The sequence below is a fragment of the Cuculus canorus genome, chromosome 24, assembly GCF_017976375.1.
Source record: "Cuculus canorus isolate bCucCan1 chromosome 24, bCucCan1.pri, whole genome shotgun sequence".
In the NCBI taxonomy this organism is placed as follows: domain Eukaryota; kingdom Metazoa; phylum Chordata; class Aves; order Cuculiformes; family Cuculidae; genus Cuculus; species Cuculus canorus.
This window is the reverse complement of record NC_071424.1, coordinates 7255530-7281800: the sequence shown is the minus strand read 5'-3', so window position 1 is coordinate 7281800 and position 26271 is coordinate 7255530. Positions and strand designations below refer to the sequence as shown.

The 26271-nt window shown below is 49.7% G+C and overlaps 1 protein-coding gene across 3 annotated transcripts in view; it reads left to right on the top strand.

Moving 5' to 3' along the window:
* Window positions 1-26271, top strand: part of LGR6 (leucine rich repeat containing G protein-coupled receptor 6) — a 156966-nt gene that overhangs the window by 122936 nt on the left and 7759 nt on the right. For all 3 annotated transcript variants that reach the window (XM_054087774.1, XM_054087773.1, XM_009560608.2), the window contains 11 exons: window positions 2495-2563; window positions 4060-4131; window positions 5715-5786; window positions 6921-6989; window positions 7951-8022; window positions 11769-11834; window positions 15120-15191; window positions 16671-16742; window positions 17541-17666; window positions 20430-20590; window positions 25675-25755. In XM_054087774.1, the coding sequence (XP_053943749.1) occupies window positions 2495-2563; window positions 4060-4131; window positions 5715-5786; window positions 6921-6989; window positions 7951-8022; window positions 11769-11834; window positions 15120-15191; window positions 16671-16742; window positions 17541-17666; window positions 20430-20590; window positions 25675-25755 (932 nt within the window). The remainder of the gene's footprint in view (window positions 1-2494; window positions 2564-4059; window positions 4132-5714; window positions 5787-6920; window positions 6990-7950; window positions 8023-11768; window positions 11835-15119; window positions 15192-16670; window positions 16743-17540; window positions 17667-20429; window positions 20591-25674; window positions 25756-26271) is intronic.

The window sequence follows — 26271 nt, the reverse complement described above, 5'->3', positions numbered from 1 at the left end:
TTAAAGGTATTAAGCACTGTACATGCACATGGAGATTTGGGACTGTCAGTCAACTTAGGCTGCTAATGCCCTCTGATTTCATTCACTGCAGGGATCTGTAGGTTAATGGAATTTGACTGATGCTTTCAAACCTCCAGCACTGCTCTGTCTGCACTTCTAATTGCTCGTTCTCTGTGGAAATCCACTCCTGTGCCTCCCTGAGCTTCCATGAAGGGATGTGCATTGTAAAAGTCCTGCCCTGCCTTCCTCCAGGTTAACAGAGCCGTGAGGTGCGCAGCCGTGGCAGCGATGGGCGCTTGGCAGGTACCGGCGAGAGAAACTGGCTAAGAGCATCCAAGCAGCTGATAACAAGCTACGTGCACCTTGCAAAGAGTGAGGTGTTTGAGCAGTCATGTGCTGGTCTATTTATTCTTAGACAGATCAGTTGGGAAACAAGCAGAGAAGACAGAAAAATCACTGGTCTGCTTCAACCCTGATGGGAACTGAGTGTGTCAGAGCAAGTTCTGTAGGAGGTGCAGAACTCATGTCTAAAAGATGGGAGGTGGCATGAGGAGGGGACGCAGCCCTCCTCTTTGCTTCTGGGCCCTGGGGACACACACGGCGGTTTTGAGTGTTCTGCTACTCTGCCACAGCATCTCTGGTTGGATGTGTCAGGGAGGCAGAGCTTGTGACTATTATTGGACTATGTGAACGCTTTCCAGACCCTTGCACTTGAGGTACAGGTCCTACGGGAACAGGATTCATTTGCTCAAATCTATACACGTAGTGCAGGCAGCCAGGATCCCTCTGTAACCGGAGGAGAGAAAACAGCCCTTGGTGTGGGGAGACAAACCCTGCCAAGGCAGGACCTGCTGCATCCTGTGGCAAAAGGAATCCAGCAAGAAGGTCTGATAGGGAGCTTTTCAGGGCTAAACAAGATAAAACTCACCCAGGCCCACCTTATGTCCTAGGGAATTACAAGATAGGGGTCAAAAACTCATAAGAAAGGTATGGCATAAGCCATATAAGCCTGGAGTCCTGGAAGGTACAAGGGAAGGCAATTTGAAGAGACTCTGGGGTTATTTACTGTGTAAGTACCTATGGGGCAAAGCTGAGGCAGTGCTGTAGAGTAATTCCCAAGCTGGGACACTGGTAAAGGAGAAGGCTATGCAAGAGAGAGGGGGGCCAAGAGAGATCGTGATGTAATTACCATGCCTGGGCCTAGAGGATGAGAATTACGAGGTAATTGGGCAGCAGCTCATTGCTGGGTAAATGCAGGGTTATTTCTGTTCCATAAACCACAATCCAGGTTACATAGGAATTACTTTGTGGTCCATTAAGTGTAATTATACAGTAATCTCCAGGAGCCAGTAATTACCCTCATGTTCCAAAGTATCTACCACTTAAAACTCAGTGAGTTTCATGCAGGTAGGAAGCAGTCACATGGTTTTCAGACTTCAGTGTCTGTGGGATGGCTGGGATGGGGTGAAATGGTACCATTTCACCTGGAACTCCCTTTCCAAGGAGAGCGCTGGATCTGCCAGAGAAGGAGAACTACACATCTAAAGCCCAGCCAGTCTCCATGGGCCTCCTCCAGCCAATGGCAGGATCAGTATCTTCAGGGGTTTAGGCCTGCCAGCATTGCCCCGTAACTCAAATAAATCCTTCTCTGGAGATGCCAGCCCATCCCTGGAGAGCAAATACAGCCCATGGGGTTTCATTCAGGCTCAGATGTCTCCTTTGGTTGTCAAGTCAGGACAGGTAAACTGTGCATTTCTCCTTGTAACCAACGTATTATATTTTACTTAATTTATTAGACCGTAAATTAAACAGTGCTCAGCAGCGTCAATACCTCTTGCACTTCACTTCCACCTTTGGCTCACAGTTTCCAATGTGGGGTTCAACCCAACCATCAAAAGAAAGCGTAGATCTTCCCATACCCACTGTTCTCACTGGTCACAACCACAGCAGGTCCCAGTGGCAGGGAGCTCCAGCATCTGCAGGACAAGCACCAAAGGAATGGTCTCCTGATTGCCTCTGCACCACAGAGCAAGGGAGCCCAGAGAAAGCCCTTTGATGGGGCCCATGAAACAGAAGCTGCTCTTGTGCTTTTCATCCGTCATAATACCCCATTTTGACCTGGAAAGGCAGGGAAAAATAACTCATGGCCACAGTACCTGGGGATAAGTCCCTGAGAGGGGGGGGACAAGGCACTCTGGGGGTGCAAAGCCACAGCAGGGTCCAGAGCCAGCCATGGAGGAACTTGGGGAGAAGGAGTCCAGATGGCAGAGCCAGAGCTTGGACTGGCTCTTGCCTGACAGTGCTCATAGCAGGGAATAAATCCTGCTGCAGGAATGCGTGAGATTTTATTTCCAGACCATGTCTGGATCAGCGCAGTTGGAAAAACCTGTCTCCCATGCTTAACAACCAAGTTTCCATGCCTTCAAAGCACAGTTACTCACGGTTGAGTTCCTACAGCCATGTTAATGAATGTTTTTCCCTCTCTGTCTTTCAGGGACCTAAACTACAATGAGCTGCTGGAATTCCCTGGGGCTATCAAGACTCTGGGCCGACTGCAGGAGCTGTGAGATTTTCTATTTGTTTCTTTTCAAAAGCATTCCCCGATGGAGAGTGACCATCGCATGTGCTGTGACTTAGGGAGAGCATTCAGTCCAAGCCTTTTGCTTCTCTTTCCTAGCCCTTTCCATCATGCCCAGAAAAGCAGCTTATCCCCTCAATTTCCATCCATTCTAATCACTTCACCATCAGCCTCTGCACCGTGGTTGGTGGAGGAGAGTTGGAGATGCCCCATCAGGCTTGGAGCAGGTTCTTTCTGCAGCTCCTTATTCTCCCATGGGATTCGATGAACTCCCAACTCCATCTGGCCTCCAGCTGCTTCTAATGATCATGCTTCCTCAGACATGAACTCCAGCCATGGAGTTATCTGCATTATTTTGAGGCCATGGCTTCTGCAGGCCTTGTGCCACCTCCTCTGATGTGCAGAAACTGTCCTATCTCCCTTAGGACAAGTTTATAATAGGGAATCACTAAAGTTTATGACTGTTTTGGTGGCTCTCCCTCCGCTAACCAGTAAGCCTGAGAGACGCTAAAAATGGGAAAACATCTCACTTAACACCCGTGAGGGTAGAAGCACCAGGATGGTGTCTCGTTGAGTTGATGTGGATCCATAGCTTCTGTGGACTCTAGGACTGTATCACACTGACAGGCTGGAGTGGGACAAAAGTAGCTACTTTGGTGCTTCTAGGAGACTTGGACTAAAAATCTGACATTTTTTGTTTTTACTAGAAGAATTCCTTGTCAAGGTTTCTCAGAGCAGACCAGGCATCATCGTTACTCTGCCATTAGAATAAGATCCTTAATCCACACTAAGCTGGCTTTTGAAATGCCCTTCACTAAATAAGAGGCAAATTTCAAGCAGCCATCCAACTGACCACACGTGCAAACTCCTCTGGGATTAAACAACCTGGGCATCACCCAGATCCTGGTCTTGGTCCTGGATGCAGTATCCTGCAGCTGCCTTCGGTGTGCGGGAGCTCAGACTGCAGCCACAGAGCTCTCTTCTACTGAAAAAGTTTGCTTATAGCAACTTTCTCAAGGTTAACCAAAAATATCACATCTAAATCTACAAATACTTTAAAGTCATAAGGGTCAATAATTCATGATAGGCTGCACTCTGGCTGGCAGCTGTGGAGCTCTAACGAAGAGACCATCCGTAAAACTGCAGTTCCTGGAGAGTGTGAACCAGGTGTGGGGTTTTTGCTCATGTTTCCTGACATGTGAAGTGTTAAACTTTAAGTCCTTGTGTTCTTGGTGGGTTCGGTGGGGTGCTGTATGGAGCATCAAGCTCTACACAGAGTAAACAAAGCATAATGAAGGCTTTGTCCTGCCAAAGGACAGACTATGTGCTCTTGATGGGACTATGCTACAGGTGGAACAGAGCCTACAACTCCTATTTTGTGTGTGTTTTGAAAGCTCTCTGCCTTTAAGTGTGTTGAGGAAAGAAGGTGTCTCTGAGCCTTTCTCATTCGTTAATATCAAGATATTTGTTTCTTCCAACAGCGGTTTTCATAACAACAACATCAAAGCTATTCCAGAGAACGCATTTGTTGGGAATCCCCTCCTCCAAACAATGTAAGATAATTACACAGTGTTTCCTAAACCTTTGCTTCCCCGGGAAAGGGGCATTTCCATAAGTCTTTGGTTGGGATTTCTGACAGCTGTCAGCATGACCACAACTTCTGTTGTACGTGGGCCAATACAAGCTGAAATTATCTCCTTTTCAGCTTTGCCTCAGTATTTTTGCTGTGGGTTCTCCTTTCCTCGCAGCTGGACTTTGCTGCAGAACAGGCTGATAACAAGGAAGGAACAATGTATGGGTGGTCTGCATGGAAATCTCGCCGTGCATAACAGGATTTTCCAAGCCCCAGTTGACATCTGCCTGTGTTTATTCCTTGTGTTTAGAAAAGCTGCTACAGCTGCGGCTGGGAGGTGGGACACCATATCGCTCCAGATCATTGTGTGTCCACCCCAGATGCATGGACATGGAGTTCTGCAGATAAATACCCCCCGTTGCCAGTGCATTGCCCCTCTGACCCATGCACAGGCAAATATTTTGAACAGTTCTTCTCTGAACCGCACTGATATTGGAAGTCCTGGCAAGTGACAACAGCTCTACTTGGCAAGTCTGGACTGAAGTTAAAGAAATACCAACATCTGGGCAGCCATGGTGACACTGGGTGAAAGCAGTCGCTGCTCCAGTACAAATAAACCTGATTCATCCCCATCTTCCTTGGACATCATCTTTGGAGTGACATAGGAGTGAGATACATCCAGGATACTTACAGATGAGAGAGTTAGGGTTGTTCAGTCTGGTGAAGAGAAGGCCCCAGGAAGACCATAGAGCAACTTCCAGTACTGAAAGGGGCTCCAGGAAAACTGAGGAGGGCCTCTCGATCAGGGAGTGCAGGGATAGGATGAGGGGAACGGTTTTCAGCTGAAAGAGAGGAGATTGAGATGCAATCTTAGGAAGAAATGTTTTCTTGTGAGGGTGGGGAGGCCCTGGCCCGGGTTGCCCAGAGCAGTGGTGGCTGCCCCATCCCTGGAGGGGTTCCAGGCCAGGTTGGATGGGGCTTGGAGCCCCTGATCCAGTGGGAGGTGTCCCTGCCTGTGGCAGGAGATGGAACTGGATGGGCTTTGAGGTCCCTTCCAACCCAAACCATTCCATGATCCTTGATTCTGTGATCTGCTTAACTAAAGTCTTTCACAGTCAGTGGTGAGAAAGTGCTTCTCTTAAGAGGTGATTTAACTCCTCCTAAAGCTAGGTGGATCCTAGAAGAGCTCAATCCTCTTCACTGACTGGAGAAGTAGGAAATATGCCCGTACTGTGGATATGTCAGAGCAGAGGAGGTGTCATCAACAACAAGGTGTTTCCCAGCAGAGTTTCAGCTCTATAGCAGTGTTGAAGGAGGGCTTTGCAACTTTCTAGCCTGTCTGATTCACAGGACCCTAAGGGCCTTTCCAGAGCAGCAGGAGACATCAGTTTTCAGTCAACAGGGCTATTGGGAGAGCGTGGGGTTATCTGGAAGACAGCAGTTCCTCACAGGAGAGCCAGTGCCTCATACAGAGCTTACTAGTTGCTTCAAGGTTCTTGACCCGTAATAGCATTTTCTCTTCATGTGAGTCAGAATCTGACCAGTTACTCATTTCTTTTGCAGCCATTTTTATGACAATCCCATCCAGTTTGTTGGACAATCAGCTTTCCAGTACTTGCCAAAGCTCCACACTCTGTAAGTTCATCAAGCACATCCTCAGAGAGGTAACACATCCAGGCTTGAAATCCTGGGAGCTGGACACCTTAGTGGCCTTTGCCCTTCCACTTTTCTAGATCCCATGTGCCAATAGAAGACCATGATGCCACTCGTACGGCCAGCCCCAAAGGCAGTGAGCCGAGGAGTAGACACTGCAGGTGTTTCCTGCTGAGGAAGAATAATTTTAGGAAGGGCATTTTTGAGGGAGCAATTCTTTCCTCCTGACCACCCAGCTGACACGCACTGGAGTCTTCTAGGGTCTTCTAGGCATCAGCACCAGCAAAGACCCCACTCACAAGTGCCACAGCTTTTGTTGCTGCTTAAGCAAGTCTTGCAGTGTTGTCTAGTTACCCAAACACAAGCCCCTTGAAGGCATCTGCCTTCCTCCGCAGGATGGAGAGCAGAGGAACAAATCCCATAACACTGACACCATGGTGCAAATGATCTTGCTGGACACCCAGTGGTGACAGTGCTTCCTTCACAAGTATAGCCCCAACCCTGCTCCAGGGCCACCACCATGTGCTGGACACCGTCTGGGCAAGAATAGCTGCTCCACATCGGTTGGTCTGGACTGGATGGCTCTTAGTCAACCTGTTGTGGCACAGCAATACCTATTGGGGCAGAGGCAACCTCCAAATCTCGATTTGTATGCCTCACCCAGCTTCTTGCTGCAGGAACACATGCTCGGACAAATTAAATCCTTCAAATACCTATGCATTCGTTAGTTCCAAATGCATAGACTCTTGGAGGCTTGGGTGGGATGCCCTGCTTACATTCCCCTTGGTAATTGTTTAGGGTTGGGGTTTTTTTATTTATTTTGGGTAGAGATCATGCCAAGAATGTCAGTGGTTGAGGAAGGGTCTAAGCTTGCCAAGGCTCCTTGCGTAGAAAAACCCAACTCCAGCTTAATGCATCTGCTCTGTGTGAGCCATCAGCTCCGCTGTCTAGCCAGTGGTGGCAAGCTGATGAGAGGGGCACCTTTGGATCTCAGCCTCTGATTGCCACATTTAAGTGTGAGGAAGCAGTTTTGCCACCATGGCTGATGAGTCTGGGACTGTGGATACTTGTTTCTAGATCCTCTGTCCACCTCACTTCGTGCTCATTTCTCTGCAGGTCGCTCAATGGTGCAACAGACATCAGAGAATTCCCAGACCTTAAAGGCACCACCAGCCTAGAAGTTTTGTGAGTGGCAACTCTCTCCCTTTTACCCTGCTATTTGTGCTCTTCCTCCTTCAAGGTGGTTTGGGCTGTATCAGCGAGGACAGCTTTCACAGTGCTGTGCAGTTGGTTGCCTCCAGCTCTGCCTCTCCCTGGTCGCTCACCTCTCTGCTTCGTTTCACCCCTGTGTCTCCTGAAAGCAGCTTTCCTTTCTGTGAGTTGCTCTCTCAATACTGTTAAGTGTGGTCTAACTTATTTTTTCCTTCCTTCCCTCTGCGTCTGTGAAGGAATGAGACTCCGGGTGCGGTGCTTGAGCATGGTCTGCTGAGGCCCAGACTCTCTGCCTATCCTGGGACCGGCACCGGTGGAGTATTGCAGTGTCTGTGTGTGCCAGACATCTGCTCCCGGGGCTGAGGGCTCCTGGAACTGGTCCGCTCCCATCCTCACACCCCCAGACCCAGGAGAGCAGGATCCTGGAGGACACGCTGTGTCTGGCCACCCACAGTTCTCCTCTCTAGGGCACTGGTCCAGACGCTGTGCCCAAACTGGGAGCACAGCTGACTACCCCAGCCCAGGAGTGTGGCCTAGCCGTGCCTTGACTCAGTGACCCAGGGACACACCATCCATCCCCAACACGTGCACTTCTGAGGCAGTCACGGCTCCAGGCAGATCACCAGTCTGGAAAATTTGGAACTGGTGTGGCAGACCATGCCATAGAGGGCACTGCCACTTGCCTTTGATGTGGCCAAGGACAGTAGTGAATTCAGAACTTGGCAACATCCTAGTGTTTCTTACGGGAATGTTCACCTTTACCAGATCCAGCAGCAATGCCCATTTCCAAGTCAGGTTTTTTGTTCCTCTCCATGTATTTCATTATCCCATCGACATTGTCTTTCCTGCCACTGGTCGCTGGGCTTGCAGGTCACACAGTCTGTGCGCTGAACTCTCAGTAACACCATTTCTTCTCTCTCCTCCACTCCTCTAGGACCTTGACCCGCGCTGGCATCCATTTACTCCCCAGAGGGATGTGCCAGCAGCTGCCCAGCCTCCGAGTCCTGTAAGTAACAATTGTCTCTGTCCTGCCAGATCTTTAGAAAAATGCCATCAGAAACCTGCTTCCTTCTTGCTTAGCTCAGGGGCAGGACCAGCTAGGGAAGACCTTCCTGTGGGTCTTGTTCCTATTATATCTCTTGTGAGACCTCATCTGGAGTATTGTGTCCAGTTCTGGAATCCTTAACATAAGAAGGAGATGGAGCTGTTGGAACGGGTCCAGAGGAGGCTACAAAGATGATTGGAGGGTTGGAGCACCTCCCATGCGAGGACAGGCTGAGAGAGTTGGGGTTGTTCAGCCCAGGGAAGAGAAGGCTCTGAGGAGATCTTATAGTGACCTTCCAGTACCTGAAGGGGCTACAGGAAAGCTGGAGAGGGGCTGTTCACAAAGGCCTGTGGTGTCAGGACAAGGGGGAATGGGTACAAACTGGAGAGGGGCAGATTTAGACTGGACATTAGGAAGAATTTCTTTACTATGAGAGTGGTGAGGCACTGGAACAGGTTGCCCAGGGAAGTTGTGGCTGCCCCATCCCTGTAGGTGTTCAAGGCCAGGATGAGCAGCCTGATCCAGTGGGATATCCCTGCCCATGGCAGCGGGGTTGGAACTGCATAATCTTTACGGTCCCTTCCAACTCTAAATATTCTATGATTCTATATTTTCCGTGGAGAAAACACCACCTGTTTAGGCACTACTTTCACCTCTGCATGTTCTTGAACTTGCTTGCTTCATCCTGGCATGATGCTCTGAACGCAGGACTGTAAGCAGTGAGGCACATCCACATTTGCCTCCCTCTTGCTCTGCACCAGTGGGAACTCTCTGCCCCATGCAAGGAGGGTAGAGAGGGTAGAAAGGGCAGCAGGCAAGAACAACAGCAGCATTTCAGAGCTCCTAGCTATACACTGCACAAAGGTCAGGAGTAAACCACATTTCATGCAATGCTCTGCCCCAGCATTGCCTTCCTGCAGCTGGAGCTCCAGTAGGTGCCGTCATCTGGAGTAAGGATCCCATGCCCACCTTGGGAGGGGGCAGACCTGACCTGACAGAGACCTGAAGGCCACATGGCCACAGCCCCTCATGTGCTGCAGCAGCATCAGGTCAGTGTTTCACTCAGAGTCTCTAAGTTGCTTTGGCTCTACCTGCTTGGCTGAATGATGCTGAGTAGGGGATGTAGAGGTGGGATTAACTTGGTACATGATTAAATTAGCATCTCAGAAAGACTCCTGCATCTTCTCAGGAATCACACTCCTCATTCCTGAGATCTCCAAACTGGTCTGCAGTCAAAAGCATCCTTGGAAAATGAGTCATGAGCCAGACTTATACATGTTTGCAGTCTTAGGGCAAGGAGAAGTCTTGCTTCTCATCAGTCTTTATATGAGAAAGCTGAAAACAAAAAGAAAGTTTGTTCCAGGAAAGCAACAGGAATGACTTCTTGATGACAAAAATTGGAAAAAAGAGAAAAATATGGAAATAAAAGAATACAATTTTAACTTAGCAGTTCACAGCATTTTGGCTCCACCTTTTCCTGTAGGGAAGCTATCTCTCCTCTAGGCATCTGGATCAATTCAATGGGCAATTTTCCACCAGAGTGTAGCCCTCAGAATGGCTCAGCCTATAGAGCCCCAAGCACTTTACTTATGTTTGCAAGACTGTAAACCATCACAGCAGGTGGGTGCCCCCTCCTCGCGGGAGAGTTTTACTGGGAGACCCCACCTTGTTCCTTGTTCCTCTTTCCCAGTTGTTTACTGACGTTAATCACATCCCTTTCAGAGTTTGGAGTGAAGGGATGCAGAACAATGTTTATGCATGTTTACATCGCTCTTGCCTCTGCAATGTGTTGGCCGCCTGTCCCCCAGAGCAGGTGGCTGCTCACACTGCATCCTCCTGCTTTGCCTGCCCCACGGGAGTTGGACAGGTTGATGTTTCGACCGTGACAGGTCTGAATAGATGATACAGTTAACATCACATTTCTGGCTTCATGCTGCTCATGTCCCACTGCAGAGTTTCTGCAGAGATCTTGCAGGGGGGCTGTAAGAGGGGCTGCAGGGGGGTGAGGCTGTGACGCCGCTCTGTGCATGGGCACCGAGCTCAGCGCACACAGGCAGGGCGGCCTCGTCAGCTGGAGTTCAGCATCAACCTGACATCATCCTGCTGGTTTTGTCCAGAGCTTCTGTGGCTCAGGGCAAAGATTTGTCTTTCCACTCAGACAGAAATAGCTGAAGCTTCCCTGAGCAGAGCTAAAGTCCCTTGATACCATCAGTACCTTTATTGTGATATGTCTACAACACAGCTTCAGGGACTGAGGCTGCTCTGCTTGTCCATACTGGACTGATTCTGATTACACTCACTCTGGAGAAACAAGGAACGCCTCCTGGGGCTGTGTTCTCCCTCCATCACTGTCTAGCCAAGGCACCACCCTGACGAGCCCAGTGGACTGACCCAGGGGTCAGTGAGAACAGACAGATGCTATAGCTCTTTGTCCGCTCTGGGTGACAGTCTCCGGAGCCAAGCACAAAAGTTCTGCTTGCTTTTTCCTCCTTCCTCCTCCTCACCATGGAAAACTGGTGGAGAGGTGGTTGGCAAAGATATAAATAATTGAAATGTTTTAGCAGCAACTTATTGGGAGAAAGATGGAGACTGAGTCTGGAAAGTCAGCGGAGAGGCCACATGCAAAACTTTAGCCTGAGGCAAATTTCTCTTGAACAGCCACAAATCCATCACTGCTGGTGGGGGTAGAAGCTGATTTTAAGCATTACTCCTTATCACCCCATTTCAGTTTTAATAAACTCACATTATGCTGTGCCAGGATAGATTTCTGTCTGATTACCAAGTCATTCTGCCCTGGACACTGACATGCCACTGGCCTATGAAGCACTGGGAAAAGGAGTTTGCTGGGAATTGAGGATGGTGAGACTCTGGAACAGGTTGCCCAGGGAAGTCGTGGATGCACCCTCCCTGGAGGTGTTCAAGGCCAGGTTGGATGGGGCTTGGAGCCCCTGATCCAGTGGGAGGTGTTCCTGCCCATGGCAGGGGGTGGAACTGGATGGGCTTTGAGGTTCCTTCCAACCCAAACCATTCCATGACTATGATTTCATGATTCTATGAATTGCTTTCAAGAAGCAGCACTTGACAGAATGAGGACCAGAGATTTTCACAGCGTGTATTGTCCTGCACCAAATCCCTGCCCATGCGACAACCCCTTCCCTAACCCTGGGGAGAAGCCTGGAAAAGCTGAATGGAGGGCAGGCAGTGGGCAGTGGGTTTGCTATGCCAGGAAGGAAGGCACCTGGGCAGCTGCTCTGCTGGCCAAAACCTCTCCAGGCTCTGCGAGCACATCTGCAGCTTTTGTGAGCTCCTCCATCCGCGACGGCAGGATGGGAGCTCTGGCACAAACACCTCTCCTCTTTGCCCACAGAAAAGCAAGGGTGTGCATGGTAGAAGCGGGCACAGGTGGTCTTCAAAGCTGACTTGGGACTGGGAGGTAGAAGCAGCTCCGTCAGTCCATAGCCTGGGCTGGAGAGTGCTGGTCTGGGGTGGTGTGAGCAGGTAAAGCACTGAGCAATCATTGCCTCACACAGAGACATAGAACAAGCATTAGGGGGTGCAGAGCAGAGATCCCCCTCACCTGGGGTTACGGCTTTCTGCAGCTTTGCAAACTGAAAGTCAGCTCATAACCCTTTCTGGCAATATCTGCTTTCCAAGGGACACTGGCTTCTGATCTTCTAAAGTCTTTGTGCTGGTCCTTTCCCCTGCAGAGAACTGTCACACAACCAAATTGAAGATCTGCCCAGTTTCCACCGGTGTCAGCGGCTGGAAGAACTGTGAGTAAAATAATGCCCTCGTTCATGCTGTGCTCTGGGGGAAAGGGGTTGTTTTGGAGGCAGAGGCAGTTCCCAAACAAAAAACTCATCCTTCACCGAGCACTGGGAAAGCTGAGCATTATAACTCACGATTTGGACAGCAAACGCACCTGTGTTTCACACTTCACCCCTGTGCAAATACAGAATAAAACTGCAACCCCTGAGCATAGGGATTTCACTCATTTGGGTCTCTTCAGTGGTCTCAGCCACAGCAAAGAGCAGTAGGATCTGACAGCGCTGAATTTTACTTCACTTAAGTCAAGTCTCAGTATGAGCTAATCAAGAATGGGGCTTAACTGTACCATAAATATTTTCTGCTTCAAGGAAGGGTCCCACACTATGGACGTAAAGTTCAATTTTATCCACATTGCTCATGGCTAGCCCCTCCAGACAGAAGATTGATGCTGTCCTCATACGTAGCCCCTGAACTGAGTCTCCTCTGGGCTCTGGGAGGCACCTCTGTAGCTCTGAGGCCGTTATTCACCTTCAGCCCAAAGCATCTGGAGATCTGGCCCTACGCTTCAATCGTAACACAAGTTCTGGAATCCTCAACATGAGAAGGATAGGGAACTGTTGGAATGGGTCCAGAGGAGGCTACAAAGATGATCGGAGGGCTGGAGCACCTTCCATAGGAGGACAGGCTGAGAGAGTTGGGGTTGTTCAGCCTGGAGAAGAGAAGGCTGCAGGGAGACCTTATAGAGACCTTCCAGTACCTGAAGTGGCTACAAGAAAGCTGGGGAGGGACTTTTTACAAAGGCCTGAAGTGATAGGATGAGGGAAAATGGCTTTAAATTGGAGAGGGGAAGATTTAGGCTAGACATAAGGAGGAAATTCTTCACACTGAGGGTGGGGAGGCCCTGGCCCAGGTTGCCCAGAGCAGCAGTGGCTGCTTCATCCCTGGAGGTGTACAAGGCCAGGTTGGATGGGGCTTGGAGCCCCTGATCCAGTGGGAGCTGTCCCTGCCCATGGAAGTGGGGTGGAACTGGATGATCTTTAGGTCCCTTCCAACCCAAACCATTCTATGATTCTATGATTCTTTGTCTTTTTAAGAAAAAAAAACCCAAATAATAGACTCCATGGTTTTTTATAGAATCCTGCGATATGGAAGAATGGATGTGTGGGAGCAGCATCCCCACAAAAACACACTGTAGAGCTCATCCCTGCTCTCTGCTCGCCCCAGCCTGGGCGGCCAGACCAGCTTGTCCAGCCTTAGCAAAACTGGACATTAGGACACTGTGTGAAATCACATGAAACAAGAGTTACAAGAGGTTGGAGGGTGTATAGGTCAGACAGCCCTTGCTGTCTCTTTGGGAGCTCTGAAGACAGAGTTAGAGCCGGGCATATTTTTATTGGAAGTACTCTCAGGAACATGTTTGAAAAAATTGGAAAAGACGTTTTGAAAAGGACAAACTTTCAGAATCCCAAACCTGTAGTTTCACACGTTGTGCCTAAATTTCTTCTTACAGTATTTTATAATGTACCACATTCAGACTTATTATATAAAAGTAAATAAATAATTTACTTTTAGTATATAAAAGTATAATTTAATTATATATATAATTTATATAAATGTATATTTTATTATATAAAAGTAAATCCCTCTTTCAGACTGCTTAAGGCAGACAGACTGTGCCTTAAATTAACATTTTCTTATGAAATGAGTATGTGGACGCTTAAGCCCAAAGTTATCATCTTCTTAGCGCCACGCCCACCAGGCATCAGCATTCCTGCTGGGAAATACATTGGAAACAAGCCTGGTGGTGCACGGTGGTACAGCCTGGCACGCAAACCACTTCTGTGTGCCAGTCGCTCTTCCGTAACTGCCGATGTGCAGGTTTGTACCTGCAGCACACAGGTGGTCCCTCGCAGCTAAACATCCCTGAATTCTTTTTCACCAGCTTGCTCCGCTGCCCCTTCTTCCCCAAGCTCCATCTCTCCCTCTCAGCGAGACCCCCAGATTTGTGCAGAGAATTGTCCCATATCCCTCACCTGAAATTTCCACCAGATGTTCAAGGAACACCTTCTTGGCTCCATGGGGCGTTGAGAAACCAGCAGGAGAACAGATGTGAAGGCCTCAAGCATGTGCCTCTGAAAAATGAACAGGACCAGCTGAGACAACACAGCCATGACGTGCAGGTCCTTATGTCAGATGGGGCTGAAGGCAGGTTCTCTACCCAGCAAACCCCCATGCTACTACTCTAGTGTAGGTAGAGCAGTAGGCTGTGGTTGTCTCCCCTTGCAGAAGGTCACCCGCAGGGACAGGAATTCATGAGGGGTGTTTTGCAGGACTTTTGAGAAATATCCACCATTTTTTGACACTAGGGAAAAGAAAACCGGGAAACTGAATGTTTCCCATGAAGGGGATGCTTGGATCAAGTCTCCATGTCTCTTGGAGAGGTTGGAGGGTGTATAGGTCAGTCAGCAAACACACTGTGAGCTCTTGCCCTGCTCCCTCCCCTATTCCCTGGAGTGCAGAAAGCTGCTGGAAGGGAGATGCGCAGGGGCTGAGGCACCTCATGGAAATACATGTGCAGGATGTGGATGGCGGGTTCAGCAAGACAGGAGGATTTTTCTTAATGAGAAGCCGAGGAGCTTTCGGTCGTCAAACTCCCTTCACCATCACTGAAGCAAAGGGCAGCTCCACGTAGTCCTTCCTGAAGGGTCACACAAAGCTGTTTGCTGCCTCGCTGGCTCCAAGCTCTCCTCCTTTGCTGTGGACAAAGCAGTTTGCAGGCTTAGGGTGAAGGACAGCAGGAAACCGTCATGCCTTTGGAGATCATTTCTTCCTGTGAGGGTGGGGACGCCCTAACCCAGGTTGCCCAGAGCAGTGGTGGCTGCCCCATCCCTGGAGGGGTTCAAGGCCAGGTTGGATGAGGCTTGGAGCCCCTGATCCAGTGGGAGGTGTCCCTGCCCATGGCAGGGGGTGAAACTGGATGGACTTTGAGGTCCCTTCTAATCCAAAACATTCTATGATTCCATGATAATGGGGCACCTTTAACCACTGCTCATCAATGGCACTTTGCTGTCCCATGGTGGCATCAAGAAGAGGCTGTCTAACCTCTAGAGCTGCCCACAGGAGAGAATATCTTTGAGTTGCTTTGTTACTTATCCTATTTACCTCTTGAAGGAATAGTAGGTCTCCCAAGCTCAAATGACAACTTTCGCTCTGAGAGCTTGTGCCTCCTGCCATGGGACAAAGATCCCTACAAAGTATGAACTTTCTCAGAATAGTTTCTGGTTTTGCAGTGGTCTCCAACACAACAGGATCCATGAAATCAGAGCAGACACCTTTGTGCAGCTGATTGCCCTGCGGTCCATGTAAGTATTGTCTGGCAAGTGGAACAATGGGGCTTTTGTCTGGGAGAAGGGGAACCATGACCACCCAACCAGGCTGCTGTGGAGCTGCCCAGCCTCAGTCCTTCTGCCTCTGCTGGGAGGCTTTGCTCTCTAGTCCCTCTTCTGCTTACAAAAGAGCAGGACGCAAACCTTCCCTCTGGCTTCCCTTCTGTGTGCAGAGGGAAATAAATTAATTACCCGCCAACCTTACTGCCCATATGTGGACACTCCACACCACGTGCTCCAACCACATGCTCCAGCTCCTGTGTTGCAGACACCCACCTCCGGAATGGCTGTGCGGGGACTCAGGGCAGGGAATGACCACGCTGTGCGTGAGCTTCAGCACCTACACATGCTGGTCCTGGGCCGAGCACGCCTGCAACATCCATGCAGAAGATCCCATTTGATTTGGGACAGTGTCCCCACAGCTCAAACATGTATGTTAGATGTCTGGAGGGCACACAAGCACACACTATCATGCACACATGGTCACATGGAGTAGACAGCCCACTTAAGTGTGTGACAACTTTGAGAACCTATTAAGTCTCTGAAGAGCATGATCCTCCCCATGACATGTAGGAAGAGCCCTCCAAAGCTGATGGTCTTTATTTACTGTTCTGTTGGGAAGTGAACTGAATCCCATAAAAGCTTTTTCTCGTGGTGCAACAATTTGAGTGTTATTTAATAGCCAGTATTCCTAGAGAGCCCGTGAGTGTCATGCACACTGTGTTTATAACTGCATGGGAACACTCACGAAGTACGTGCAACACTAAATGCCTTTGGGTATGTTTTGGGTCCCTGTGGGAAGGATTCATCTCACCCAACTTCAGCCTCCTGCAGTGTGACACACACACCTGGGCAGGCACCCCGGCTCCCTTTGGAGCTGGAGAGATGAAGATATATGTAGGAAATTCCTCATGTAGTCAGCCTTAGGAGAAGATATGCTGACGGCAAAGGGGTTGAGTCCTCTACTCAGCTTGAAGCAGAGGTTATTGTAGAGCCACAGTGAATCCAAACCAGCTGCCCATGACGGAAGACACTCTAAGATGACCTTGGTTTGCCTTCCACACAGCCCCTGACCCCATCTGCCCTTGCCTGGGGACCCAGCACTGTGACCACGTCAGGGGTGCTCTGACACCAATGCATAAACTGCCTGCAGCTCGGAGGTTTAGCGTGTTAGCATAAAATCACCAAGTTTACAGAAATGAACCCAAAAAGGAACCTTTCCATTGATCTCAGGAGCTCCTGCAAGGCCAATTCTTGTGACCTCTGTTAGAAACCACCCAAACAGAGACCCAAACATATTTGTCTCCAGAGACCTGCAATGAGACAGAACGCACTGCCGACCGGAGGGGCTACAGAGCCTACATTTGCTCGTACCAAACCCCTTGACCAGGCTGGCGTCAGCAGCTTTGCTGCCCTGCTCTGCACCCCTCCTATTGGCATGTCCTTGCCTTGCAGAGACCTGAGCTGGAATTCCATCCGGTTTATTCACCCTGAAGCCTTTGTGACCCTGCACTCACTCACCAAGCTGTAAGTTGCAGTGTTATTTCTTTCACAGTGGGCCACAGACAGCAGGTATCCGAGGACCTCAAACCGATTCCTTGGCATTTAGATGTCAGAAGGCTGCAGTGCGGAGGTGCATGTCTCAGCACTCACATGGGCAGATGAAATCCTAAGGTTTCCTATCAACATTAAAGGGATGATGAAAGCGCAGAAGGAGCCATCTTCATGACGCTCTCACCCTGAACATTTAAACCTCTGCTTTCTGATGCTTTTATACTTGCCTTAGATGCATTATGAAAGACAGCATGGTAAACCATCTCAGCAAGAGTCATTGCAGACCATCTCTGCTGGCTCTGGAGGGGTCCAAGCCCTCAGCCCCTCACTGAGATTCTTGAGTATTTTATGGGGTGGGACCTGCAGTCATACCTGACCTGTTACAGGGGAGGCCCTGGCCCAGGTTGTCCAGAGCAGTGGTGGCTGCCCCATCCCTGGAGGTGTCCAGGCTGGATGGGGCTTGGAGCTCCTGATCCAGTGGGAGGTGTCCCTGCCCATGGCAGGGGATGGAACTGGCTTTGAGGTCCCTTCCAACCCAAACTATTCTGTCATTATATAATTCTATGAAGTGGTGGGGGAAGAGATGCTCAGGGCAGATACATGCACAGGGAAATAGAGACCATCCACATACCTGCAGATGATCCTGGTCACCATGCTGTACCTAGCGCCATTTCAGCATGACATGCGCGGCTCTCCAAGCCTCTGCTTGGCTGAGATACCACTAGCAGCAAAACCCTAACTGCAGTCTCCCTCTTGCTTCCCCTTCATCAGGGACTTGACTGATAACCAACTGGCCACACTGCCTCTGGATGGTTTGAGTGGACTGACCCATCTGAAGCTCCAAGGCAACCCAGCTCTCTCTGAGCCCCTCACCAAGGAGAGTTTCCCCAAAATGAGGTACTGGTGGTGTTGGCGCTTTCACTTCTGGCTTTCAGCGCAGCCTGCAATTGCTTAAGCAATCCGATTCCTGCTTTCCTTGTTTATTTCATGCTTTCCTCCATCCTTTCAGGCCAATAGGTTGAGGAAGCTTCATCTGTTGCTAACGTGCCTCATCTTTTAAAGCCTTCCACAGGAAAGCGGTAATGTGCTTCCAGGCTCACCGCCCCCACCCCAAACACACACACAAGTGGAAAGCGTGGAGCAGGCCCAACTCAGGGCTCCTCTCAATGGAAAACATTCCCAGAAGCCAGTCCTAACTAATGACATCCAGCTTTTCTTCAGTAAACTCTGTTTGTGTGGCCATGTCTTGTCTGCTATGGATTAATGAAGAGCCTGGAGGGGTCAAACTGAGCAAGACGAGGCTGCAAAAGGCTCAAAGCGCAGTGCTGCGCTGCAGGCTCTGGCTCTTCTGACCCTCCCTTACTGGTGGGTCTCCAGCGTGGCCATTGCCCTCAGGCTGAGAAGCCCATGGTCCAGTTGACTCAAATTCCCCTGAGGAAAAGCCACCTTGGGTCTCCCAGGTAGTTCTCTTGGAGCCAGGGATGCATCAGGTGATGCTCCCACTCATCCAGTACAGATTCCCAAGGCTGGAGCTTCTCAGATGTAGATACCCCCTGCTGGGGTCACAGGCCACCACACCAACATTGGTCTTCATAGCTCAGGTCCAAAGAAAAGTCTGGAGCTCTCGCTTCAGCCTGCCTTAGCAGTGGTGCCTGCAGGGCTTTCTCTTCTGACATTTTTGACTCACCATATCTGGGATCTGCTACATGACTGGCTTCCAAGTGGCAGGGGATGCCAGACGCTCCTGGAGGGCTTTCCACCACCTGAGACAGCACTCCCTTCTGCAAGAAAGTCAAGTTCAACACTTTCAGGGGCATTCCTCCCCTCGACTAATTCCACTGACACCTGTGGAGCTGGTTTGGATTGGTACCAGAAAGACTGAGTGTGCAGGAGTGGTTCATTGAACCACGCCAGGTGATGGACCCTCTAACAGTTCCTAAATGTGGGGGCACTGCCGCTAATTGGCCTTTCTCTTGGGGCATCATCTGGAGCAATCATCTGAGAATACTTCTTAGCCATCCTAGGTGGATCCGTACCTCCCTAACACCTTTCAGGAATAGGATTTAATTTGGAGTTTACAACAGGAAGCAAGCATGTGTACAGAGTTTCCACAGCCTCACAGGGCTCAGCCAGAAATGTCTGGAAACTTAAAACAAAAGCATATTCTAATAATATAGAGTTTCACCATATTTACTGGTCTTGTCAGAAGACCGTAGTTGTCTGGAAAACCGAAGGTTCCTTTGCCTTCCTCAGCAGTCTTCCTGACTTCCAGCAGCGAAGCAGGAGTTTGCTGTCTTTGAGGAAAATGCAGCTGCTGACTGACAGCCTGGTATTTAATCCAGACAATGTTCAGCTGCAGTTTAACTAACTTTGTAGTACATGCTATAATTAAAAAGCAACAATTTCTACTAAGAAATCAGACATATTAAAAGAACTTGCTATGCTTGAGATTCCTGAGATTTCCCTATCTGAGCTAGCAGGGGTGAGCCAGGCTCATGGAACTCATCGTGAGCCACGCAGCGTGAGCTGCCAATGGGTGCTCACAGCCCAGAAACCAACCATGTCCTGGGCTGCATCCAAAGCAGTGGAACCAGCAGGGAGGGAGGGGATTCTGCCCCTCTGCTCCGCTCTGGTGAGACCCCACCTGGAGTTCTGTGTCCAGCTCTGGAGCCCTGAGCACAGGAAGGACATGGAGCTGTTGGAGCGAGTCCAAAGGAGACCACGGAGATGATCTGAGGGCTGGAACTCCTCTTGTATGAGGAAAGGCTGAGAGAGTTGGAGTTGTTCAGCCCCTGAAGAAGAAAAGGCTTTGAGGAGACCTTAGAGCAGCTTCCAGTACTGAAAGGGGCTCCAGGAAAGCTGGGGAGGGGCTCTGGATCAGGGAGTGCAGGGTAGGATGAGGGGAACAGTTTTCAGCTGAAAGAGGGGAGATTGAGATGAGATCTTAGGGAGAAATGTTTTCCTGTGAGGGTGGGGAGGCCCTGGCCCGGGTTGCCCAGAGCAGTGGTGGCTGCCCCATCCCTGGAGGGGTTCAAGGCCAGGTTGGGTGGGGCTTGGAGCCCCTGATCCAGTGGGAGGTGTCCCTGCCCATGGCAGGGGGTGGAACTGGATGGGCTTTAAGGTCCCTTCCAACCCAAACCATTCCATGGTTCCATAATTCTACCTGGATTTTGAAGGTGCTTCTCTGACCTTCAGCAACAGGGACTTGCTCAGGCTGTTGGGAAGCTTCTCACCTTGAACAAAAGAAAGGATGTCCAGCAAAAAATGGCCTTGGTGTAAAAAATGAAGACTCCACGTGTGCATGGGATATTGCCAGAGGGCATGGGAAAGAGAGGCTGATTCATTCCAGGGGTCCTGCAGAAAAGGGTTTAGGAAGTATCCAGGAATTTTAGTGCAGCTTCCAAATCTGATGTCTGACCACGTCCTATTGACAGCGTCTTAAGTACCAAAAGTAACACAGTGCTGAGATGTGAGGGGTGACTTGGGTCCACTCTGTGTCCTACATGGAGTTCTTCACCAGAGCAAAGTGCTGCTCCACTCTAATCATCACCTGATAGACTGGCTTTTACAACTTGTGGAAATCAAGCAAAAAGTGCAAAGTGATGTAGAGTTGAGTCATGGAGGTGATGGAGCTAAGAGTTCTGCTTTCCCCCTTTGCAGAGTCCTCGAGGTACCTTACGCCTACCAGTGTTGTGCCTATGGAAGCTGTGGCAGCTTCTTCAAGATGTCCAACCAGTGGGAGGCAGAAGACATGAGCCCTGAGGAGGAGGATCCCCACAAGAGGACCATGGAATTGTTTCCAGGTCATGCTGATAATCATTGTGAGTAAACTGTGCTAAATGGTGATCAGTCCCTGGTCAGGGCCACGCTGAGGGCTAATAGGTGATCCTGGGCTTGCACGAGTGGTCCCACTACCAGCCATGGAGTTATACCTGCCTCAGGGGGGATAGATTGATCCTTCTGCAGCTCTGGTGGCCAGATACTGTGAGGGGGCTTCAATCAGTGTCGCTGCATTGGAGGAAGCACTGGTCTGGCACATTCCGACTTTCACAAGCTAACAGTCCCCAGCAGCATGGACACGTTTGCTCCTTTGGCCTTGCTGACTCCAGAGGGAGGCTACCCGAGCCACAAAGGTGGCCATGGTTACGCAGGACAGCCTCTGGGCTTGGTCATTAGATTTTAGGGCAGCACAGAGCCTTTGGCAGGACATCAGTCTTTGTGGCTATGACATAAAGAGAATGGACCCTAGGATCAATCTGAATAAGAGAATGGACTCAAAGATCTAGAACGTACAACTGGATGGAGTTAGAGAGACCCGTTTCTGTGCTACTTTTGTGCACCTGCCCTGGTGCTACAGCGAAGGTGAGGGTTAGGTATGAACAAAAGGAAGTGTTTGGAGAATATGATGAGCTCAGTACAGGGCTCACCTGTGCAGGGCAGAAGTGGCTTTACAGTTAAAGATGAGCAGAGCTTTCTGTTCAGGAGTCAGTTTATCCTGTGTTCCAAAATGTGTTTCTCCATAGACTTCCACGAAATCTGTTGGACAAGGCCAGCAGAGGAGCGTGCAAAGCACGTCTGCACCCACAGACTCCCAGCACGACAGCAGCTCCAGGTGGAGGGCTGGTATGATCCCTCTGCAAGGGAATCCCAGAATAATGTGAAGAAAAGCACTGGCCCCTTTGCTTCCTCTGTAGCTGCTGGAGAGTGGAAATAGCATTTCAGGACACAGCTTTGATGCTGGTTTTGTTTATGTGTTTGTGTAAATACAGAGGTCCCATGCACTTCTGAGGTCTGAAATGCCCTGTAGGGAAAATCACATCATGCTGCGTGCCTGCAGGAGATGGAGAGAAGGCTGAGTGCCTGGAGAGCATTTGACTCATCTGCTCCTGGGAGCACTGTGTACCTAGCCATAACCAGCAGCTCTGCAGAATCTCCTCCTGCATCCTAAGCAGGCAGGACTAGAGCTGGGGCAGATACCAACCCAGAGCAGTTGTATTTTCTGTGTGACAGCAGATGGGAGGCAGGATGACCCAAACACTTTATGACACAGCCAGCAAGTGAGTCATGAGCCCTGTGTTCCTGCTCCTGCCATCTGCCCCGATCCCTCACAGACCAGGAATAAGCTTTAGCAATGTAAAATGTCCAGCCAGAGGCCAGCAAGCGTGATTCCTACCAGCATGATGTGGCTCCTGGAAGCATGGTAGACTCGGTGGTTACAATGGGCAGACAGTACAGAGGAGCCATATGTTACGGTCATTGCTGCAGGAATTTCTTCTCAGCTGGTTCAGTTTTCCATCATTCATGCAGCCCGTACTTTACCAGTCCCTGTGCACACAGCTGGAGACCCTGCCCAGCGAACTACAGCATCTGGATTGTGGCCAGGACACACAGTGCTGCTTACAGACCTGCTCTTGCTGGGCACCAAAGTCTTTGATGTCTCAAAGTATCAGTCTCTTGGCCCTGTCGGCAGACCAGTACCTACCACAGGCTCCCGGGTCTCCAAGCCAGCCCCAGCCTCCTGGGTTGCATGTGTCTTCATGAGATGTTAAGACCAGAGGGGAACACTGACTGATTCCAAGATATGCCAGATGAGACAATTAGCAGCTTGTAAAGGCTTATATTTTCATATGTTAAAGCACTGGCTTTGTCTTGAAATATCAAACCACAGAGGTGCAATGCACAAGAACGTCCTTCTTTACTCTGTACCACTTTTGCAGATGACTCTATTGTTCAGCATTGCATGATCTACTCTTGACAATGAGGGTTTTCTGATATTCCTATTCTACTTAATTTGTTGTTGCTTTATTTCTGTTTCCAATGTTTCTTTTCTGATGGCATTTAGCTGTGTTATATGAATCTTGTAACTCTTCCTCATTAAGGAGGAAAAAAAAGCTCCCAAACATTCCTTCCATGCAAGAGATAAAGTGGTCTCATTAAGAGAAAATAACTTAAGGCTCTGTCCTTGCAGCGTAAAGCAAGGCTTGTCAGGATGCTTGGATGCTGTGGGAGAACTTGTAAGAGGGATAGGGCACACTTCCAGACAGCTGTGTCCTCTCAGCCTCACGCAGCGCTTCCAACGATGGACTGGGGAGCCGTCTACACCCAAGTCCACACAACCTCACGGCCAGGCATCTTGTCCCAGGAAGCCATGTAGGGGTGAGAAATGGGTCCCTGGTGGCACAGCCCTGCTCCAGCAGCCAGGCAGTGTTGCTTCCTGCAGCACATTCTGCCTCCACATCCAGGACCCGAGCCTAGCACCCAAAGGACCATCTGACTCCAACCCCAGAGAGCACATGGTGCTATGGACCCCGGGGCCAGCTCAGTCTTTTCCCATCCTTCCAGGGCCCCAGATGCTCAGGAACCCCCCGGACACCACTCGTGTCCGTTCATATCTGAGTAACGGCCACTCAAAGCCCATAAGGGTCATGGTCACTGCATGTCATAGAATCTTAGAATCATAGAATCTTAGAATCATAGAATAGTTCAGGTTGGAAGGGACCTTAAAGACCATCCAGTTCCAACCCCCTTGCCATGGGCAGGGACATCCCACTGGATCAGGCTGCCCAAGGCCCATCCAACCTGGCCTTGAACACCGCTTTACCCGGTCCAGCACCTCCATTAACTTGTAAAGCTGACTAATTAACTTTTGCAACCATCCAGCAAACCCTGGAGGGTCACTTTTTTCCTGCTTCTATCATTCCATAAGGCTGCTCGACTCCACCAAAAAGCACCTGCCCAGACCCCTTTGCACCACAGATATCCTAACTCTGATGGAGAGAGCAATTCTCTGCCAACCCCACGTGGGGACTGCCCTGGCAGACAATACAAAAGGGGAAGAAGCATCCAACACAATGGGTTTTGTTCTACCCTTCTCCTCCTCTTCCTCCCACATCGGTGTCAGTACAGCCGTCTGGGAATCACTTTCCATGGAAATGGCTCTACAGCAAAGTGGGTTTATTCCATAAGGCCTTAGAAAGTGGAGGCACCTTAGCAAAATTCAGATTAAGAAGTAATTCAAAAACACTGTTGTCTGCCTAGCTGGAACACAACAGGCATTTTCTTCTCTCTGCTGTTTCCAGGCTGGGAGAAGTCCTCATTTCCAGCAGAGAGGTGCACTTTCTGCTTTGAACCTCACTGTGCTGGCCAAGGATTGCTTTGAGATTCACAGCGAGCTCAGTAGCCCAGGCAAAACAAAAAATCCATCCTGCACTTCATGCAAATGCTTAACCTGTACTTAAAACCAGCCTTCCCGGCCCTTTGAAGAGAAAAGGGTTGGGGGCAGATTGCACTTCAACTCTGCCGTGTGTCGGGTCAGGGGGACACAGAAAGTGCAGGACTCTGCATTGATTTGAGTATGGTGACTGCATATCACAGCCTCCACACTGGGGATGGAAAAGACACTGGAGATTTATAAGACTATAAAATACAAGGAGGAAATATTTTTCCATCCCACTGTGAACGTTTTCTTGCCAGACTCCAAAGCAGCAATCATATTTCAACTCTTACACAGACAGATTTTTAAAATGGCATTTTTTTCCAAAGCTCATTGAAGCTGAGAAAGCCACAATGCTTGTCAGGAGGCACTAAAGATAGCACGTTATTTGTCATCATTCTTTAATCAAATAATCCCAGTCATATTTTCAAACACACACAGGGCTCAGACCTCATGAGAGGCAGTATTTCTAAGCAGTTTAGGCAACTAAATGCCGCTCAGGTCAGCCTAAGCACTGCCGAAAATTGTTTTCCTGGTCAATGTCTCAGCTGCCTGGAGCTCACCTGGGCACTGGCATCTGTCCCTGCCACCCCTGGGAGAGTTCATCCCACAGCCACAGATCCAGCTCACTCGCTATCAGGCTGTGCCAAGTGCAAAACACATCCTTCCCTTCCTCCTGCCCGCAGAGAACCCTCTGGAGATCTCCACTGGGAGCAGCAGGACAGCAGCTGTCCTCACTGTGAATCAGTGGTTGTTTGAGAAGATGAACAAGGAATAAAGCAGAAAAGCATGTCTGGAAAGCATGATTAAGAGGATGCCATTCTCCTTGGTGATGGCCTACACCTACAGGCCATCAAAAACACAGCTGAGGTCTCAGCCCCATTCTCTTCCAGCAACATATCCTTCAGCCAGGGAATCTCTGCCCAACCATTAGAGGGTCCAAGCCTGGCTGAGGATGCAGCTGCCAGCATGGTGGAGGTGCTGGCTTGCAGGCTGGACTCTGAGGGCAGTGCAGCCTGGTTACATAAATGCCATGGATCCAGAGTCTGCAGGTATGGCCAACAAGTCCACCTGTAAGCAAATCCAGGACTGGGAACCTCCATGGTTAAAAACAAGGCACTACAGACCCAAGAAACCACAGGATATAAAATAAAGCAAACAAAAAAATGTTGGATTTTCTTGTCTCTTTGCTTCTGAGCCATTTGGTGGTGGTGGCAGTGGTTGCTGATGAAGAATCTGTGCTGCAAGTAGCAGCTAATGGCTCTCTTTGAATAAAAGCTCCAAAGTCTTTGGTGATGAACTAACATTGGACAAGGCCTGCATAGAAAGCTTCCGTTTAGAAGATGCATTTGAAGGCTTTGTTTTCTGTAACCACATAGGCTAGAGTACTTCTTTATTTTTCATAAAGCACGCTGGGAGGAGGGATCTGCAGTCTCACAACTCCAGGATCTGGGACCTAAAAACAGAGGGGTGGGTCACATTGCAACCCACCATCATTTACAAGACCTTCTCCCTCTACAGCAGTGACAGCAGAGAGACTGGACACCAACAGCTGCTTTGAACTTGTGGGCTGGGAACTGGCTGGGAAGGTCTGTGTTGAGGACAGGCAATGAGAAAAGCTTCTGGCCCAGCTCCCATCAACAGCCCCGCTCATTCTTCTCTGAGCATCGTTTCTTGTTGTTTTCTCCCCAGATGACCTAGATGCAGACGACCTCCAGCTGGACCTTGAGGAATCAAAGCTGCACCCCACTATTCAGTGCACACCAAGCCCTGGTGAGCATCCAAGGAAACCCTTTGATCACAGCTGGGATACTTTGAGCTTCTCTAAATCCCCAGGCTCCCACAACCCTTCCTGCAGTGTCTCACAGATGTGCAGATCAGAAGCCTGAACTGCTGAGCTTTGGCCAAATCAGGGTGTTTCCTTCTCCCACCCAGATATAGCTGCATCCAGCCGCCTCTCACCTGTCTCCACACCATTAGCTCCAAGATCCCAGGGCATGCAGTGAGAAAGAGCAGCTAATGGGAGAGTGGCTCGAATGCCAAGCTGACACCAGGAGAGTCACTGGGTCTGGAGTCCCACAGAAATACAGGACATTATGGCCCTTTGGACAAAGACCCACCTTGAGCTCAGACTGCCCCCTTGAACATCCTAGAGCAGGTGGGATATGGGAGCAAAAAGGCTTTGCCATGCATAGGGTCATGGAGTGGCAAAGCCAGACCCGAACCTGTTTTAGGAGTTCTGAGAAGTTTGCCATTTCTAATATTTCATGTATAACCTCTCCCTGTACC